The sequence below is a fragment of the Cherax quadricarinatus genome, chromosome 81 (assembly GCF_038502225.1).
Source record: "Cherax quadricarinatus isolate ZL_2023a chromosome 81, ASM3850222v1, whole genome shotgun sequence".
Lineage (NCBI taxonomy): Eukaryota > Metazoa > Arthropoda > Malacostraca > Decapoda > Parastacidae > Cherax > Cherax quadricarinatus.
In genome coordinates this window covers 8,853,597-8,872,896 of record NC_091372.1, presented here as the reverse complement: position 1 = coordinate 8,872,896, position 19,300 = coordinate 8,853,597, and the positions used below count along the sequence as shown (strand labels likewise).

General features: G+C 41.9%; 1 protein-coding gene across 6 annotated transcripts; it reads right to left on the bottom strand.

Moving 5' to 3' along the window:
- Window positions 1-406: 406 nt before the first annotated feature.
- On the bottom strand, window positions 407-19,083 carry LOC128699862 (tetraspanin-2A). 6 transcript variants are annotated; one of them, XM_070102337.1, is made up of 5 exons: window positions 18,970-19,083; window positions 17,577-17,734; window positions 16,083-16,280; window positions 12,107-12,286; window positions 407-577 (listed from the first exon to the last, which is right to left on the bottom strand). In XM_070102337.1, the coding sequence occupies exons 2-5, from the start codon at window positions 17,688-17,690 to the stop codon at window positions 422-424; spliced, it is 648 nt and encodes a 215-aa protein (XP_069958438.1). In that variant the 5' UTR covers window positions 17,691-17,734; window positions 18,970-19,083; the 3' UTR covers window positions 407-421. The 6 variants fall into 6 exon arrangements, with proteins under 6 accessions (XP_069958438.1, XP_069958441.1, XP_069958437.1 ...); XM_070102340.1 differs by having other exon boundaries at window positions 18,940-19,068; XM_070102336.1 differs by having other exon boundaries at window positions 18,907-19,067.
- Between the last annotated feature and the right edge of the window lie 217 nt (window positions 19,084-19,300).

The window sequence follows — 19,300 nt, the reverse complement described above, 5'->3', positions numbered from 1 at the left end:
GAAACGTTTCGCCACACAGTGGCTTCATCAGTCTAATACAAAGCAGAAAGGGGTAAGGAGAGGAGGAGTTTGAGGTAATTAGTCCCTCAGACTGGAGTCGATGTGTTTCTTTCAATAAAGATTCCCATATGTTGCATAAGTGTCTCAATCTTCAACTTGTCGGTTTTCAAAACCGTTTATCACAACTGTACTAAATACCGCTCGTGTGTTTCACTTATCAGTCACAGTGGTAAAGTCCCACTGTGACAAACGTTGTGCACGTTTATCCAGGTATAGGTACACACAAATACAGCTACATAGGTTATCATACATAGCAGCATATGTGTAGATTACCTAACATAATCCAAAAAGAAGTCAAAGTGACTTATTTGCACCGAGATCCTTGTGTCTGCATTACCAGTAGTACTCATGACGCATGAAATCATTCCTCATCGGTCTGACTCTCTGATCGCGGGTTCAAGCCCCGCCCGTGGTACACTTTTCTTTCAGTAGTACTCACCTGGTCACGACAGGTATCCGGGATGGGCATGTGTATGTTGATGTAATCGTCAGCAGAATATCCGCCGCAGCATCCGATCTGTGAAGCAAATGTGGCTATCATTGTTACACCCTCCAAGGACCTTGATGCTAAGAGTAGAAGCTACCTTCATCATCATTGAAATTGAAATGCTTATTTCTCTTTGAAGATCACAATAGCTTAGAAAGACACGTAAGCAACGTTTCGGTCCTGGAACCTTGATCAAGTGATCAAGGTCCCAGGACCGAAACGTTTTCTAATAAATATGTTATATTATTATTATAATCAAGGGGGAAGCGCTAAACCCGGAGGATTATACAGCGCCTGGGGGGGGATGTGGAAGGCATTCAGGCTTAATTCGGGGAACTGGAACACAGATCCAATTCCCTAAATCAAGAGCCCCTCACCAACATCAAGGAACCTTCCTTGAGGGGATAAATATGTTATAGTGTTTGCTTACGTGTCTTTCTAAACCAACTTGTCGGTATTTATTACCAAGGTTTATACCAAAGATCACAGTAACTGGTTTATATATAAAACAGTTGCAAAGGTCACTAGCATGCCTAGCAAGCCTAGGCATTTCGGGCAGACTAATAATTCTTATTCTATATTGTAAATTACAAATGATTAAATGGAATTACGTACAATAGTGAGGCAGTTCAGAATATTTAAGAATATAACAATTTGCAAAATTAGTAATGAGAATGGTTTTGTCTCGGCATGATACACAGGTAAACTTATGACCACCTTGAGTTATTAGGCAATTTCATGTTTATAGTCGATAAATTAGACACGTGTGCAACACTTGGGTATCTTTATTGAGGAAACGTTTCGCCACACAGTGGCTTCATCAGTCCATACTAAGGAGAATGGTGAAGAACAGCCTTGAGTCGATTTAATCAGTCCATCAATCTTGAAAAGAATACAGCAGGGGGGTGAAGAAGTAGCTTATGTACTGTAGGCAGGAGAGGTGCAGCAGTCTTAGGTGGTGTCACATTTGACGAATGTGGAAGTAGGTCATGCCCAAGGGTTAGGCAAGTGAAGAATTCCCTGTATTAAGATCCCAATATGTTGCTGTGTCAGGCAGGAATGTAGATGAATGGTTCAGAGAGCCATTTGGGTCAAGAGGAGGATGTATGTATGTATGTATGTGTGTGTGTGTGTGTGTGTGTGTGTGTGTGTGTGTGTGTGTGTGTGTGAATGGGTGGCTTTCATGTAGTCAGTTGATGGTGGGGTGTTAGGGAGATGAAATTTTTTTTGACGGTAGTTTTGAATATGGTGGCTGAGTGCAGTTCTATAGTTTTCAGGTAGGGAGTGCCAGATTTTAGGTCCTTTAATGTACACTGAACGTTTGTATAGATTTAGCCAGACACGGGGAATGTCATAGATTTTTGCCTGGTATTGTGCCTGCGAGTCCTGTCACAACTATCAAGAAAGTTTTAGTTCAGGGTTAATATTGGAATTTATGATTCTGTAAATGTAGGTTGCACAGTAGTAAGTGTGGATGTTCTGTACAGTAAGTTTAGATCTTTCAAGAGTGGAGGGGGGGTGTTGCCTGGGATTGGATTGCATGATTATTCTTCCTGCGACTTTTTGTTGGGTTATTATTGGCTTTAGGTGTGTTGCTGCATTTGATCCCCAGGCACAAATAGCATAGGTTAGGTAGGGATAGATAAGTGAATAAGTAGGGCTGATTGTGGTACGAAGTAACGTATCTTGGAGAGGATCCCAACCGTTTTGGATACTTTTTTGGTTATGTGTTGGATATGGGAACTGAAATTCAGGTTGCTGTCAGGATTTGCCCTCATTATGTTTAGCATTAAGAGTGTTGTCGATCTTAATGTTAAGTTGTGCAATACTTGCTCTGCTACCAAACATAATATAGAAGGTTTTGTCAGTGTTAAGCATGAGTTTATTGGCTGTCATCCATGTTATTTTTTTTAGCTCTTCGTTAACAGTGGTGTTGAGGGAGGAAAAATTTGGGTGGGAGATGACAAGTCGTGTCGTCAGCAAAGCTAGTTTGATATGTTTATTATGCACCCCATAACCATCCTGTGGGTGGTAGTCAAAAGATTACAGAGGTACATAATGGGTCCAGGGACCGACCCAGAGTTTTGATAGAAGAGCAAGTTACGAAGGTAATGAACTCCAGGTAGATCTGATCACAATGACAAGTTACAAAGGTATTTACAGATTATAGAGGCACATAGTGGGTCCAGGGATTGGACCCCAAAGTTTTGATAACTGAAGAAGCTACAAAGGTAATGAATCGTGTAAGTAAATTTACTTACTTACGTTTATACATGGCTACAATCATGAACAAATTATAGAGTAACGAGCAATTCACACGTCCACATCCGGTCACAACTGTGATGAGTTATTGGTGCAAATATTGATTGTTGAGTCACACACACACACACACACACACACACACACACACACACACACACACACACACACACACACACACACACAGATGGTAATGCTTTATTTACAGGGAGGAAAGTCAGGGTATTTCCCCAGAATGGTTTGTAATATACCACTGTGGATAAAATACTCTGGCATATTTTGAACATTTCTGAGTGAGTTGTCTGTAAATTCGTTAATTTTATCGCACTCCGGTACATAACGACGCAGGGTGTGACGCACTCCAGTACATAATGACGCAAGGTATGACAATAGTCCATCTGGTAAAGTTTACATTTCGTTTGGTCTACATCTGGTGGTGGTGATTTAACCTGCCAAAGATACTTGTAACCCAGCCGGAGCCGGGCGGTAGTGACATCCAAGAGTCTGATTATCTTGTTGGATGTACCATAGACATGTGGCTCCTCCTGCATGATGGAATGATGGTAGATGGACTAACTTGTGTCAGTCTCCCTGATTCTTAAGTCAATAAAATTAAGTTGAAGTTCTTTTCGTATTCTCAAACTGCTAACTGACAAGCCAAGATTGTAATCTACCCCCTTTTAGAAAGCACACAGCTGCATCTGAAGACCAATGTGAGATGGAATCCACAGCATGTGCACTCTGACTCCACTGTCCACAATCCTACCATACTTGTGTCTGGTGTCTAACACAAACATGCCACAATTTATACTTAATGAGTTGAGATCATTTATGGATGACAGAGAATCAGTTACAATTAAAGTGTCAACCTTACATACATGGACGCATTTGAGTGCAAGGAGTATGGCAAACAGTTGTGTCTAAAGGGTAGAGGCCCAGTTATTGATGCGTGCTCCAATTTCTGTAAGAGCCATCACTCTGTACGACAACAGCAGCACTACCAGCTGCACCAATGGCTTAGTATACAGAACCATCAACGTAAATAATTTGCGAGTGTGTACTGTGTGACTAAGTTATCAGTACAGCTTAAGGCATCATGTTTGGCTTCAAGGCGAAGCTTTGGTTGTGATTTAAGAAGTAGTTTGGGGGGAAATGGAGGAATAGTAGTTTGGAATGGGGTAATATCCCATGGAGCGGAGAAGTGCCGCTGTTGCCTTACTTGACATAGATCATGTATCTGATTCTTGCGGAGGTCGGTTCCAGTCTTTTCGATCCATCTGGAGGAGTGTTCACCAGTGCTGAGGAAAGTTTGGAGGGCTTCTGTGCAGGGGTTTGAATGGGCTTGCCTGAGCATATTGACCCCAATTAGGATATTTCTTTCAGTAACACGATCTCTGATGCTTGGAATATCAAGTTCTTTTTGCATATTTAAAATTTTGGCAGTACGAGGGCATCCTTCGTTCTGCAGTTTTTCCAGCCCTCCAAGCTTCCAGTCAGACACAAGAGCAAGTAGTGGCGCAGCATAATCAACAAATGATGTAATATAAACAAGATACATAATTTTCACAATTTTAACATTAGCACCATACCTGGGATGAAAACCTGCCACAACTCTAAGTGCTCTCAGCCTTTCTTTGTATTGGCGACAAAGTCTTGTTACAACAGGTCCAAGTAGTGGAACCTCAAAGCCTAGATACCTGTGTCTGCTTACATATTCTAGAAGAGACCCATCATGCAATTGGATCTGACGAACTGTGCCTCTCTGTCGAGGAGGACGCCTGTTGAGTATCTTTGTTTTATCAGTAGAGATTATCAACCCCAGGTCCTGACACGAGGCTAGTACATGATTAAGAATGTTTTGGGTGTTGGAGAATCCAGTGGTGTGAATCATTATATCATCAGCAAAACTAATCATATAATGATGGGGCTGGCTAGGTAGCATTAAGGCATTAATTAAAATACTGAAGAGTAGGACCGAGCACACCTCCCTGTGGGGTTCTTAATTCAAAGTCTTTAGTTACACTTCTATGTCCCTGGAACAACACAGATGATTTTCTGTTGGACAGGTAGCCTTTAATCCAGCGGAGAAGCCATCCTCCAACATCCATTCTGGCAAGTTCACTAATGATTACATGTCGGTTGGCTACATCCACAGCAGATTTTAGGTCAAGGAAAGTGGTGCATGAGCTGTCAGTGTGCAGAGTGAGAAAGGTGGTAATGCAATGATGCACACTCCTTCCATGCATGAAGCCATGCAACCGGGGAGTCAAAAATTTTTTGATTCTGTACATGAGACGATTAAGAATCATCCTCTCGAATGTTTTACACAAACAGCTAGTAACAGATATTGGGCGAAATGCATTTTGTTGATTGGGCTTAGGAACTGGAATAATGAGGCTGTTGGTCCAAGATTGAGGGAGCTCCCTAGTGACATAACTCATGTTATATAATTCAAGTATTGGATTACCTGGTACTCGACACAGCAATCTGAGTATGTTGTAAGTAATACCATCCTCACCAGGCGACGTGGAGTTGCCCTTAGTGCTGCATCAAGTTCATAATTAGTGAAAGGAATGTTAGTCATCTTCCTTGCTGAGCATAAAACAAGTCTTTCGCTTGCATCATATTTGTCATTTAATTTTGCCTGTGTGGTACTGGGAAGATTGTCACATCTAGATGTAGCAGCCCAGATACTAACTCATTCGCCTTATGTAAGGGATGAGGGTGTGCGATCTGCACAGTTCTGTTACCCTTAATTCTATTTATGTCCCTCCATGCCCGGCTAAGTGGGGTGTGAGCATTGAGACCATTGACAATTGTTCCTAGTCAGCTGCAGCTCTGTCATACGCTCTCTGGCAGCAGCAAGGGCAGTTTGGAAGAGGCTCAGCATTCCAGGGGTACGATGTTTTCTATAGGCTAGGCCTAGTCTGCGAGCAGTACGTTTCAATGTTCGAAGTTTAGAATCATTGTAATAGGTATGGTTTTTAAAGGAGGTATGATTATGGAAGTTAGTTGGATTTAGAGTACCATGAGGTTTCAGAGGCGCTCTAAGTAGTTCCGAATACTGCTCACAAGGTCATTGTTGAAGGTCTCAACAGAGGTGCACTCATAGGAATTATACCAGTCAATAACATGTGCAACAAAGTCATCATGCTGATCAGTGGGAACATTAAAACGTTTCCGTTTGAATATCCCACCAAGAAGGATAGTATTACCAATATCTAGTGAGGTTAGCCTTGGGAAATGATCAGACGCTATATCTGTTACAATGGAAGACTCACAGCTGGCAGAAGTAATGTTGAAGCCAAGACACAGATCAAGGACACCTCCATAGATATATGTGGGTTCAAGGTCACCTACAATTTGCACATTATCATGACTGTTTAAGAGTGACAACAGTTGATTATCATTACGATTGCCAAACTGAGAGTTTCCAATGCTTTTGTCTCGCATTATAATCGCCAATAATAAGAGTAGGTTCAGAATGAGCACAAGTTGGGAGCTCCAAGTAATTAAAACTTATCAGCAGGAGCATACAAGTTAAATATGTTGAGAGCAGAGTTCCCAATATAAATCCTAACATCGTGATATTGTAGCTCCTCTGTTTTCTTATGTGCAAGAATTTGATGGGGAAGTGATTTTTTAATATATAAAACACAAGAGTTAGTAGATTTGAGGTTATATACAACAAATGATGATAATTTAGGGGGTTGGGATTTTTCAGGGACTCTGCACTCTTGTAGACACACAACATCAATGGGTTCGGTGGTTACTTTATGATGAAGTTCAGGAAGCCTTTTTCTAATTGATGCAATGTTCCAGCTTAATATAGAAAGTTTATACGAGTTTTGATCCATTATAGAAGTCTTGGGAACTTGTTGAGTTTCTCAGCATAATGAAAAAATTGCTCATATAAATAGCAGACCTTATCAATGTCAGCAGTGTTACCCTGGTCCATGAGTTTGTTAAGTGCACCTCCAGTTGTAAGGCCTCGTGGGAGTCTTTGTTTACACAGAGCACGACGCTGTTCATGTGTGAATGTATGATAGGTGGCACCACCACTCACATTCCCTCCTCCACTAACATTACACGCAACACTACAACTGTCATCACCAACACCACTACCAACATTGTGTTCATTACATTTATCATCAGTGTTATATTCAACATTAATGTTAAAGTGATTAACCTCATCACACTCGGCAGCACCACTTACATTACACTCACCTAGTTGTGATTGCAGGGGTCGAGTCATAGCTCCTGGCTACACTTCTTCACTGGCCTCTATTGGGTCACTCTCCCCGCACCATGAGCTTTATCATACCTCTGCTTAAAGCTATGTATGGATCCTGCCTCCACTACATCGCTTCCCAAACTATTCCACTTCCTGACTACTCTGTGACTGAAGAAATACTTCCTAACATCCCTGCGATTCATCTGTGGCTTCAATTTCCAACTGTGTCCCCTTGTTGCTGTGTCCCATCTCTGGAGCATTCTGTCTCTGTCCACTTTATCAATTCCTCTTAGTATTTTATGTCGTTATCATGTCCCCCCTATCTCTCCTGTCTTCAGTGTCGTCAGGTCGATTTCCCTTAACCTCTCCTCGTAGGACATATCCTTTAGCTCTGGGACTAGTCTTGTTGCAAACCTTTGCACTTTCTCTAGTATCTTCACGTGCTTGGCTAGATGTGGGTTCCAAACTGGTGCCGCACATTCCAATTCCATCACTAGTGAGGAATTATACCAGTCAGTCACATGTGCAACACTCATCATGTGGATCAGAGGGAACATTAAAACGTTTCCGTTTGAATATCCCACCAGGAAGGATAGTATTACCAGTATCTAGTGACGTTAGCCTTGGGAAATAGACACCATTGCCCTCATCGCACTCTGCACCATCACTTTTATTACACTCATGACTTAGAGAATTGATTTCAGGTGTTGTGATACGTTGGGAAGATCATTGATGTATAAGAGGAAGAGCAGGAGACCAAGGACACTTACCTGTGGTACTCCAGTATCAAGTGGTCGTGTAGATGAGGTTGTATCCTTAATGGTGAAGTATTGATAGCTGTTAGTAAGGTAGGATTTGAAACATGTAAGTGCGTGGCGTCTTATACCGTAATGGTCAAGTTTTTGGAGTAGGATGCCGTGGTCAACTGTATCAAAAGCTTTCCTTTGGTCAATAAAGAGTCCTAATGGATATTCCTTAGTTTCCAGTGCTGTGTAAAGCAGGTCAAGCATTTTTACAATTGCATCGTTTGTGCTTTTTTTTTTCTAAAGCCAAATTGGCAGGGGTTGAGTATGCTTTGTGCTGTAATAAACAAATATAATCTCATGTGCACGAGTTTCTCAAAAATTTTGGATAGCAACGGTAAGTTAGAGACTGGCCTATAGTTGTTTACATCTGTGGGGTCACCATCTTTGTGAATTGGTGCAACTTTTGCTGTCATGAGTGGTGTCGGGAATGTGCTAGTTTCTAGTGACTTGTTAAAAAGTAGTGACACGGCAGGCAAAAGGACATGAGCCGCTGGCTTGTACAATAATGGTGGGATTTGAGACAGATTCCCCGATTTATTTTTTAAGTGACTTGATAATCGTAGTGACTTCAGTGGGTTCGGTAGGTGCAAAATATGAGGAGGTTGGGAAATTCCCACCTAGGTAATCACTTGCTCGGGCGTTGGTACCTGGGATTTCACTGGCGGGATTTAATCCAATGGTTGAGAAGTCATTTAACTTGTTAACACTATCAATAGGCTGTAGGTGTGTTTTATTCGGTTTAGTTAGGACAATTACCTGGAGTTTACCTGGAGAGAGTTTCGGGGGTCAACGCCCCCGCGGCCCGGTCTGTGACCAGGCCTCCTGGTGGATCAGCGCCTGATCAACCAGGCTGTTGCTGCTGGCTGCAATATCCATAGTTTTTTTTCAGTTTGTGGGCGCCCAGAATCTGAGTGTATTCCAAGTCTTTTTATATCTCCTCTTGTTTCGGTGAATCTGCTGGAAGATTAGATTTTGCCACCGAAGTAGCTAGTTTATTGTGCACCCCATATCCATCCTGTGGACGGTGGCGTAAGAGCATATGGATACACAAAAGGCCTAGGAACTAGGCCCCAAAGGGTTAACAGGAATACATATGAATTTATATCTACATATCTATAGTCCACTTATCTGTTACAAGCAAATTTAGGAAATTTGCTTAGTATATCTGGTACCTTATTTTCATTAATAAGTTATCTTGACATGTCACATAGGTTATTATACTGTCTGTCTCTGTATTTCTCATTAGGTGGACAATTAAGTACAAAGTGTTCAAGACAGTGACCATATGCCTGATCACATAATTTACATTTAGTTTGATCATCATCTGTGTGTCTCCCAAACTGCCAGAAGTACTTGTAACCAAGCCTAAACTTGGTCACTACAACATCAGTCAGTGCTTGTAACCAAGCCTAAGCCTGGCCACTACAACATCAGTCAGTACTTGTAACCAAGCCTAACCCTGGCCACTGCAACATCAGTCAGTACTTGTAACCAAGCCTAAGCCTGGCCACTACAACATCAGTCAGTGCTTGTAACCAAGCCTAAGCCTGGCCACTACAACATCAGTCAGTACTTGTAACCAAGCCTAAGCCTGGCCACTACAACATCAGTCAGTGCTTGTAACCAAGCCTAAGCCTGGCCACTACAACATCAGTCAGTACTTGTAACCAAGCCTAACCCTGGTCACTGCAACATCAGTCAGTACTTGTAACCAAGCCTAAGCCTGGCCACTACATCAGTCAGTACTTGTAACCAAGCCTAAGCCTGGCCACTACATCAGTCAGTACTTGTAACCAAGCCTAACCCTGGGCACTACATCAGTTAGTACTTGTAACCAAGCCTAACCCTGGCCACTACATCAGTCAGTACTTGTAACCAAGCCTAAGCCTGGCCACTACATCAGTCAGTACTTGTAACCAAGCCTAACCCTGGGCACTACATCAGTCAGTGTGTTCACCTGCTGGAATAATACAATTTCTTGGCCTTTCTTATTAGTGTTTAATCAATATCATCTTTGTGTATTAAGCCCTGTCTATATTGCTGTTCATATTGATGTTTCTGTCAATGGATCTTATTATGCTGTTAATTAGCCATGGACAACCTAGCTGTTTATTCGTAATCTGCTTCAAACTTTAATTCCCATTCCCCAGGCAAAGTATGGACTTGTGTATATCAATATAATTTATGGGTTATTTAAACTACGGTATTTTATTCATGGTAAATCACTACAACTGACAGAATCATACAAAATAAGGTACACTTTGCAGTTTTTGGTAACTTATCGATCTATGAGAATAGACGAAGTCCATAGTGGACAAAAGTTCTCAATAACCCAAGTAGTCAAAAGATTATGTACCTTTGTAATCTTTTGACTACTTGGGTTATTGAGAAGTTTTGTCCACTATGGACTTCATCTATTCTCATAGATCGATAAGTTACCAAAAACTCCAAAGTGTACCTTATTTTGTATGATTCTGTCAGTTGTAGTGATTTACCATGAATAAAATACCGTAGTTTAAACAGACTGTTTAATGTAAAGCGTTTTTTTGGCAAAATGTGATGAAAGGCAGTGAATACCAACTAAGTTCTGACATGTGTATTGCATGTCCAGTTAAGTATACCTGGAGTTTACCTGGAGAGGGTTTTGGGGGTCGACACCCCCGCGCCTCGGTCTGATCAACCAGGCTGTTACTGCTGACCGCACGCAAACTGACGTAGTTACCACAGCTCCGTTGGTCAGGTACTGACTTTAGGTGCCTGTCCAGTGCCTTCTTGAAGACAGTCAGGGGTCTATTGGTAATCCCCCTTATGTATGCTGGGAGGCAGTTGAACAGTCTTGGGCCTCGGACACTAATTGAATATATTAATATATTAATTAATATATTGAATATGTTAACTTAACAGTGAAGATGTTAGGTTCAATTTAACATCTTTATTAAGAACACCATACCCATGGTGTGGGTGGTAGCCACACCATACCCATGGTGTGGGTGGTAGCCACACCATACCCATGGTGTGGGTGGTAGCCACACCATACCCATGGTGTGGGTGGTAGCCACACCATACCCATGGTGTGGGTGGTAGCCACACCATACCCATGGTGTGGGTGGTAGCCACACCATACCCATGGTGTGGGTGGTAGCCACACCATACCCATGGTGTGGGTGGTAGCCACACCATACCCATGGTGTGGGTGGTAGCCACACCATACCCATGGTGTGGGTGGTAGCCACACCATACCCATGGTGTGGGTGGTAGCCACACCATACCCATGGTGTGGGTGGTAGCCACACCATACCCATGGTGTGGGTGGTAGCCACACCATACCCATGGTGTGGGTGGTAGCCACACCATACCCATGGTGTGGGTGGTAGCCACACCATACCCATGGTGTGGGTGGTAGCCACACCATACCCATGGTGTGGGTGGTAGCCACACCATACCCATGGTGTGGGTGGTAGCCACACCATACCCATGGTGTGGGTGGTAGCCACACCATACCCATGGTGTGGGTGGTAGCCACACCATACCCATGGTGTGGGTGGTAGCCACACCATACCCATGGTGTGGGTGGTAGCCACACCATACCCATGGTGTGGGTGGTAGCCACACCATACCCATGGTGTGGGTGGTAGCCACACCATACCCATGGTGTGGGTGGTAGCCACACCATACCCATGGTGTGGGTGGTAGCCACACCATACCCATGGTGTGGGTGGTAGCCACACCATACCCATGGTGTGGGTGGTAGCCACACCATACCCATGGTGTGGGTGGTAGCCACACCATACCCATGGTGTGGGTGGTAGCCACACCATACCCATGGTGTGGGTGGTAGCCACACCATACCCATGGTGTGGGTGGTAGCCACACCATACCCATGGTGTGGGTGGTAGCCACACCATACCCATGGTGTGGGTGGTAGCCACACCATACCCATGGTGTGGGTGGTAGCCACACCATACCCATGGTGTGGGTGGTAGCCACACCATACCCATGGTGTGGGTGTTAGCCACACCATACCCATGGTGTGGGTGTTAGCCACACCATACCCATGGTGTGGGTGTTAGCAACACCATACCCATGGTGTGGGCAGTAGTCAAAATATTCGAATGGTGCATTGTGGCCCAGTCCCTGGACCCATTATGTACCACTCGAATATTTTGACTACCACCCACACCATGGGTACCTGGAGCATACTAAAGACATCCATCCTTACTAGGATCGCCCTTCGACACATATATATCCAGCAATACTCACGTTTTCCTGGATAATGTCAACGGACCTCTTAACCGTCATGTCCCACTGGTATTGGTTAATTAAGCCTTTCATGGTCTCCTGTACGTATGGAAAGAGGTTCGAGTCCTCGAGGCCGTTGGCCAACAAGTAGGCCGATGCTGACAGCATGAAGATAAAGTTAACCACAGTCATCACCTTGTACTGGAGTGCTCATGCAGGTAGAAGGGAGAGAGTATTCATTAGTATACGTAATTGGTACAATCTAGTGTTTACATTGGTAAAGTGTTTGGTATAATTGGTACAACCTAGTGTTTACTTTGGTAAAGTGTTTGGTATAATTGGTACAACCTAGTGTTTGCATTGGTAAAGTGTTTGGTATAATTGGTACAACCTAGTGTTTACATTGGTAAAGTGTTTATTAGTCTAACTGGTTCAACCTAACCTACTCTGAGATAAAAACAATTCACGAAACACTGGCACTTATGAAGCACCATTGTCAAGTCACAACTGAGACGAGAAAAGTAGAAAAGACTGAGAAGATTATGTAAATATGAGGAAGGCCTACAGGCCCTTGGGGATGAGGTTTAATCCAAGGAGAAAGGTAGTGCCATATCCTTGGATCAAGACCTCTGAAAAACAATAAAAAGTAGTATATAATGGGTGACCCACTATTATGTGTACTCACCTAATTGTACTTGCCTAATTGTGGTTGCAGGGGTCGAGACTCGGCTTCTGGCCCCGCCTCTTCACTGACCGCTACTGGGTCCGCCCTCTCCCTGAGCTTTATCATACCTCGTCTTAAAACTATGTATAATTCCTGCCTCCACTACATCGCTTGCCAGACAATTCCACTTCCTAACAACTCTGTGGCTGAAGAAATACTTCCTAACATCCCTTTGATTCGTCTGAGTCTTCAGCTTCCAATTGTGACCCCTTGTTTCTGTGTCCCATCTCTGGAACATCCTGTCCTGTAGCTCACTCAATTCTCACACTAAGGTCCATGGCTCAATCCCCAGTGTGGAAAATTACATTTAGCTGAATGTATCATTATTTACATAACAGTAAATGAACAAAGATAATTATTATTTATCAGTTAGACAAGTAGGAATTTGGGACACCTAGGTCGCAAAAAATGTCCCCCTTCGATACCCACCACTGTCATATCCACAAGTTGCTCTGGACCTATTAATTATAAATGAAAAATACATCACCAGGAATGCTGGTAAATATACAAATTTGTGGACTGTATATTAAAAATAATAAATGGTTATATATATACACAATTACATAACAGAAAGAAAATATATCTTAATATCACTCACCAATTTGACTGGAGATTAATGTGTATCATACTCAGAAAACCTCACTCTTAACTAAATCTATGAAAATAATGCTGGCCAGAATTACACACAAATCTAGAGAGCTTATCTGAGGTTCCTGGAGCTGTCTTGTCCAGTCGTCTGATATCTCAAGATATGCAGGAATGCATATCCACCAATTTTGCCTCCTATTTGAGAGGTGTCAGCACAATTTTAACCTCTAGAGCATGAAAAATTCTTCCCCATTCACCAACGTTTCTAATACAAATTAAAAAACCAAGATGGCGAGTCCTGTCTGCGCAGGCGCAGGTCCAGTTTCCCATTTTCGATAACATACTTCTTTTAAAAATACAATATAGGGTATCTATTTACCTATAAATTACCGTATTTCCGGAAATATGTACAGTATTTTCCACACCCAGTATGGGTGGAAACATTAGGCTGTGTTTCCCTAAGACACCTGCTGTCCTTGTTTACCTAGCAGTAAAATAGGTAATTGGGTGTTAGTCGACTGGTATGGGTTACATCCTGGGGGACAAAATGAACCTAATTTGTCCAAAATGCTCTGCATGACAAAGGACTTTCTATATAGTAGTATGTCACTAATGTCAGTTATGGTCTGTATACCTTGTACATGTACTTGTAGAAATAAAGATTATTAAAGTCTCAGAAATGGTCCAGAACTGACCACCATCTATGACCTATCTTCTTTTGGGGTAATTTGTGTTTTGCTGCTGCCATGATACTATTTAAAAAATGTCCATGCTTCTTTTAAACTGTATTAATATTCTCTAGCATGAAAGCATCCAACATACTTTAACTGTAAAAGAAGGAAAATACTGGGTAAGAACTCTGGATTATGAGGGTCAGTGGGACCCCATCACTCCCTTCAATACCTGATTCTCACTGATCAAACACTGTAGAACTACTGAGAGAATAAAAAAGGCACAATACCATGACTGGAACAATACAAAAATAGGAAATTTGAAACTTATGACGACGTTTTGGTCCTACTTGGTGTGACTAGTTTTTAGTCCAGGTCAGACCGAAGAGTCGTCATAAGTTTCAGTCTCCACTGCACGAGTTATTTATGTACAGTAGACCGTCAATTAAAACCGTTTCCCTTAAAATGTTTTCTCCATTGCACTACTGTCAAATTGTGGCATATTTTCATTTTACACTTTGTAAAATTCAATTTAAACAGTTCTGTTTCTCGGTAAGGAAAAAGTTTCAGTGCCTTAAGCTGGATGAATGACTTACTGACTGACCTGATTTACTGAATGATTTGACTGACTTCAATGAGTGACCTACTGAGTTGGATGACTACTGACTTGACTGACCTACTGACTCGACTGGACTGACTTACTGGACTACCAGCCACCTCAGCCCAGATGGGCCTCAGCATGCCTCTCCACTCCCTCCTTCACAATCATCAACAAATGCCAGCAACCACAATTTAAGATAATTATTTCAGTTGCATTTTTAGCCATAAGCAATAGAAAAAGCATACATTGTAGCAATAATGAACAATTGGATTATTTTTATTTCTGTTAGATTTGGAGACCTAAAAAAACAACAAAAAAAAAAAGTTTGAATTTTTTTTTTTTTGGGGGGGGGGGTCGTAGGAACGTAACCCTATTTTTTCCATAAGTTCTTCAGTTCTTTTAACACAGATTCGTCTAGCACTACATTTTCAGGAGCCTAACTATCGTCTTAATCGACGGTCTACTGTATATGGTCCATGAAGTTTTAGCAATATCCCCTAAACATAATAGTAGCACAGTGAACCCTTATAAATCTATATGTAGTGCAATTTTTTTCTAAATTGAAAAAAATCATTCAAAATTGAACAGCACACATCACGAAGGCCTCTCCACACACTATCCAGCTTTAAATGTACTTTTTTCCAATGACCGACATAAAAATTGCACTAGAAATAAGGCATTTATATAAAATAAGCATATTGTACAATGAATAATAATGTTCTCATCAAATCACAGAACAAGTAAGTGCATGAACACATTGCAAGGGAAACTCACCTGTTTCCTAATTTGCGTTATTCATTTCTCTTGTTTTCACTGTAACTCTTAAATTTTTTTTTTACTTCTACCTATGAGATTGTATATATGAGCACTCACTCAGTCACTTTATTCAAGTATACACAAATACATTTACATATATGTATTATCATACATAACATGTGTGTAGAGAACCTAGGATGTTCATCTCTGTAAAAATACACCTGGAAAATCCTAGAGGGACTAGTACCGAACTTGCACACGAAAATCACTCACTACGAAAGCAAAAGACTTGGCAGACGATGCACCATCCCCCCAATGAAAAGCAGGGGTGTCACTAGCACGTTAAGAGACCATACAATAAGTGTCAGGGGCCCGAGACTGTTCAACTGCCTCCCAGCACACATAAGGGGGATTACCAACAGACCCCTGGCAGTCTTCAAGCTGGCACTGGACAAGCACCTAAAGTCAGTTCCTGATCAGCCGGGCTGTGGCTCGTACGTTGGTTTGCGTGCAGCCAGCAGCAACAGCCTGGTTGATCAGGTGCTGATCCACCAGGAGGCCTGGTCACAGACCGGGCCGCGGGGGCATTGACCCCCGAAACTCTCTCCAGGTAAACTCCAGTCTTGCTATAATGATTTCACGAGTCATAATACTCACAGCAATTAGTAGAGAGATGCTTCTGGTGTAGGCACCACAGCAGGCCAGGAAAGAGGTCAACATGACCAGGGAAGCGCCCACCATCATGGCTACAACGGTGTTCCAGTAGTAATACATGAACAGACCTTCAATGTAGTCAGTCATGCTGCTCTGGAAGCGAACATAGAGCGCCAAAGCAAAGACAGCGGAGCTGGCAAGCTGAAAAATATGACAGGAAAGTTAGTGATATCTTACGCATGGGGAAACACACTGAAGGTACGTTTGACCGCCTAAAAATCCTCAATATTCCGTATTTTCCGGCATATAAGGCGCGTCCCCCACAAAGTCTTGGAAAAATCAGCCTGCGTCTTATATGATCATACTCATGGTCAAGTGTAGGCTTTGTATTACACTTTTAGCAGTTCACTAATGTTACAACCGCTTGTAAACAGTCTTACATAGTTGTATACTTGTGCGCCTTATATGCCAGAAAATATGGTACTAAAACATGTGTATAAAGCACAATTTAAAAATTTAATGCTACGCTTTCGGCGAGATATAACCAAAACAAATGTAACCTAAAATAAAACGAAATCTAACGTTATAAGTACCGACATTAGCTATTAGAAAGAGACCAGGTTATAAACATTTCTACACAGCGTATAATTCCATATAAAATAAAGAGTAGAGAAAACTCAGCCCTAACACACATGGTCTTCACAAGATCAGTAACGTCGGTCTTTTCTTTCTGATTATAATAATCATGGAGGATCGCTAAACCCGTAGGAATATACAACATATGGGGAGGGGGGGATGTGAAAGGTATTCAGGCTTAATTCACGGACCTGGAGCACAGATCCAATTCCCTAGATCAAGAGCCCCTCCCCAGCGTCGAGAGACCTCCCTTGAGGAGTTTCTTTCAGAAATCTTTTTTTTTCAGTATTCTCTCATTCTGCCTCAGCATTATTTCCATCTTTTTCTGACATATTTTAGAAATTAGCTGCAATATGTATATAAATAACAAGATTTAATATAATGTAGGAACAGAAATTTTGAATCGGGTTTTCTAAACTGTATTTTTTGGGAAAAATTAAGTAAAGTCATTATTTATATGTATACATCTGTATAACAATTATATATTTGAATTAAAAAATTGAGTTCCAAATGAGCCTTCGAATCCATCAATATGTATTTAATCTTAATTTTTAAAGGGGTTTAGTGGCAAGCCAGTAGAAGGCCTCCGTCAGATGACCAAAATCTCCAGCTGTAGGTCATCATATGACTAAGACCCACGTCAGGAAACACTTGTCCTGTTTCCTGACAAACCTGGTCCACCCTAACGTAACGTAACCTAAGCTCCTAACCTTACCTAACCTAACCTTACCTAACCTAACCTTACCTAACCTAACCTAACCTTACCTAACCTAACCTAACGTAACGTAACCTAAGTTCCTAACCTTACCTAACCTAACCTAACCCTGCCAGTCTACAAGAAAGGCCATTAATAGTACTTACGAAGAAGATGGTATTGAAGATATACAACAGATACTGCAACAAGTCCAAATATTCCTCCATGGTGCCTTGACCTCTGCCGTAAGACATTCTTCCCTGACCTTTACCGTACGCCATTCTCTCTCAACACTCAGGCTGTTGCTGTCACCTCAAAGTTCCGTCTGTTTGAAACATTACTTGGTCAGTTAGATATAAATTGTATAGACTACACAAAAGGTCATTTAAAAAGAGGTTAGGGGAGGCCTGGTGGCAGACCGGATCGCGGGGGCGTTGACCCCTGAAACCCTCTTTTTTTACAAAATATTTTCTTACAGAACGATAGATAAATATTTTTCACGGATAATGATATAAAGAATTTTATTTTTGTACCAAAACTAGTTTAGAAACCTGACTTAACCTGCATAATGGTGCGTGTAATTTGTACTGTGAGCCGTATATAGCCCAAACACCTTCCTAGTGTACGAACATTGTTGCTCTCAACTGTACACACTAGGAGGGATACACCTGGAATATACCTGGAGGGTTTTTCAGGGGGGTCAATCCCCCCGTGGCCCGGTCTCTGGCCAGGCCTCGCGGTGGGTCAGGGCATGATCAACCAGGCTGTTACTGCCGGATCAGAAAATATATAAAAGTCGCATTTAGAACCTATTAACTGCCCACGTCTCCTAACATCACCAGACAAATATACAACCACCTACATAGGGATTGAACCGTGTATACACTGTATATTTTTTCAACATACCGGCTGTATCCCACCCAGGTAGGGTGACCTGAAAAGAAAAACGAAAGTTTTTCTATTTAAATATAGTAAGTCATATAACATGGGGTTAGTAGCTATTAGCTCCCGGCATTTTAGTCGCCTCTAACGACACTCATGACTTACGGAGGAAGAATTGTGTTCCACTTCCCCATGGAGATATATACCCTTGAGAAAACTCATGACTGGGTAATAGTTTAAATCCTATCTACTACAAGATGGTCATCGTGACTGCCAGTAACCTGTTCACTATAGTTCAGTGTTCAACTCGTCCCAATAATTCTCCAAATAAACTTTCACTGTTCAGATGTTATTCCAACAAACTCAGGAATATTTACTCTCCCAGAGAAACTAATTTAGAAAATTTCCGAATAGGTTAGGTAAATTAAGTCATTTTAAACTGAAATTATTACGAGATCAAAGCTAAATTTATGGGTTAGTTTAAGGGGATAAATTAACAGCTGGAATATTAACAATACTGATTTTTTCTTCTGAATAAGCAAGGTTAATTACACCATTGGAATACGTTAATAATTCGGTGGTTCACACGGGTTCCAGATCACTACTTATGCTCACTTAACGTCGCTTCAGACCACTTGAACCACACACCAAACAAGATTCCACTGTTTTGGCTAATACACTTGGAAGGCTGAAAGTGATGATGTGGTATATACGAGGGATATACCCTGGAGAAAAGTACGTGTATGTGTATATACCAAGGGTCGTAGTGATACTGGTGTAATCGCGGAGCTACAACGCTATTACGATCGGGTGTTGTATCGACTCTTGAAGACTGAGATAAGGTCTACCCTTCTCTAGCTCTGGGACATTATTATTTTTAAAGGGATGGCTAAACCCGTAGGTATTATACAGCTAGTGTGGGAGGGGGGAATGGATGACATTAAGGCTTAATTCTGGGAACTGGAGCACGGATCTAATTCCCTAGATCAAGAGCCCCTCACCAGCGTCA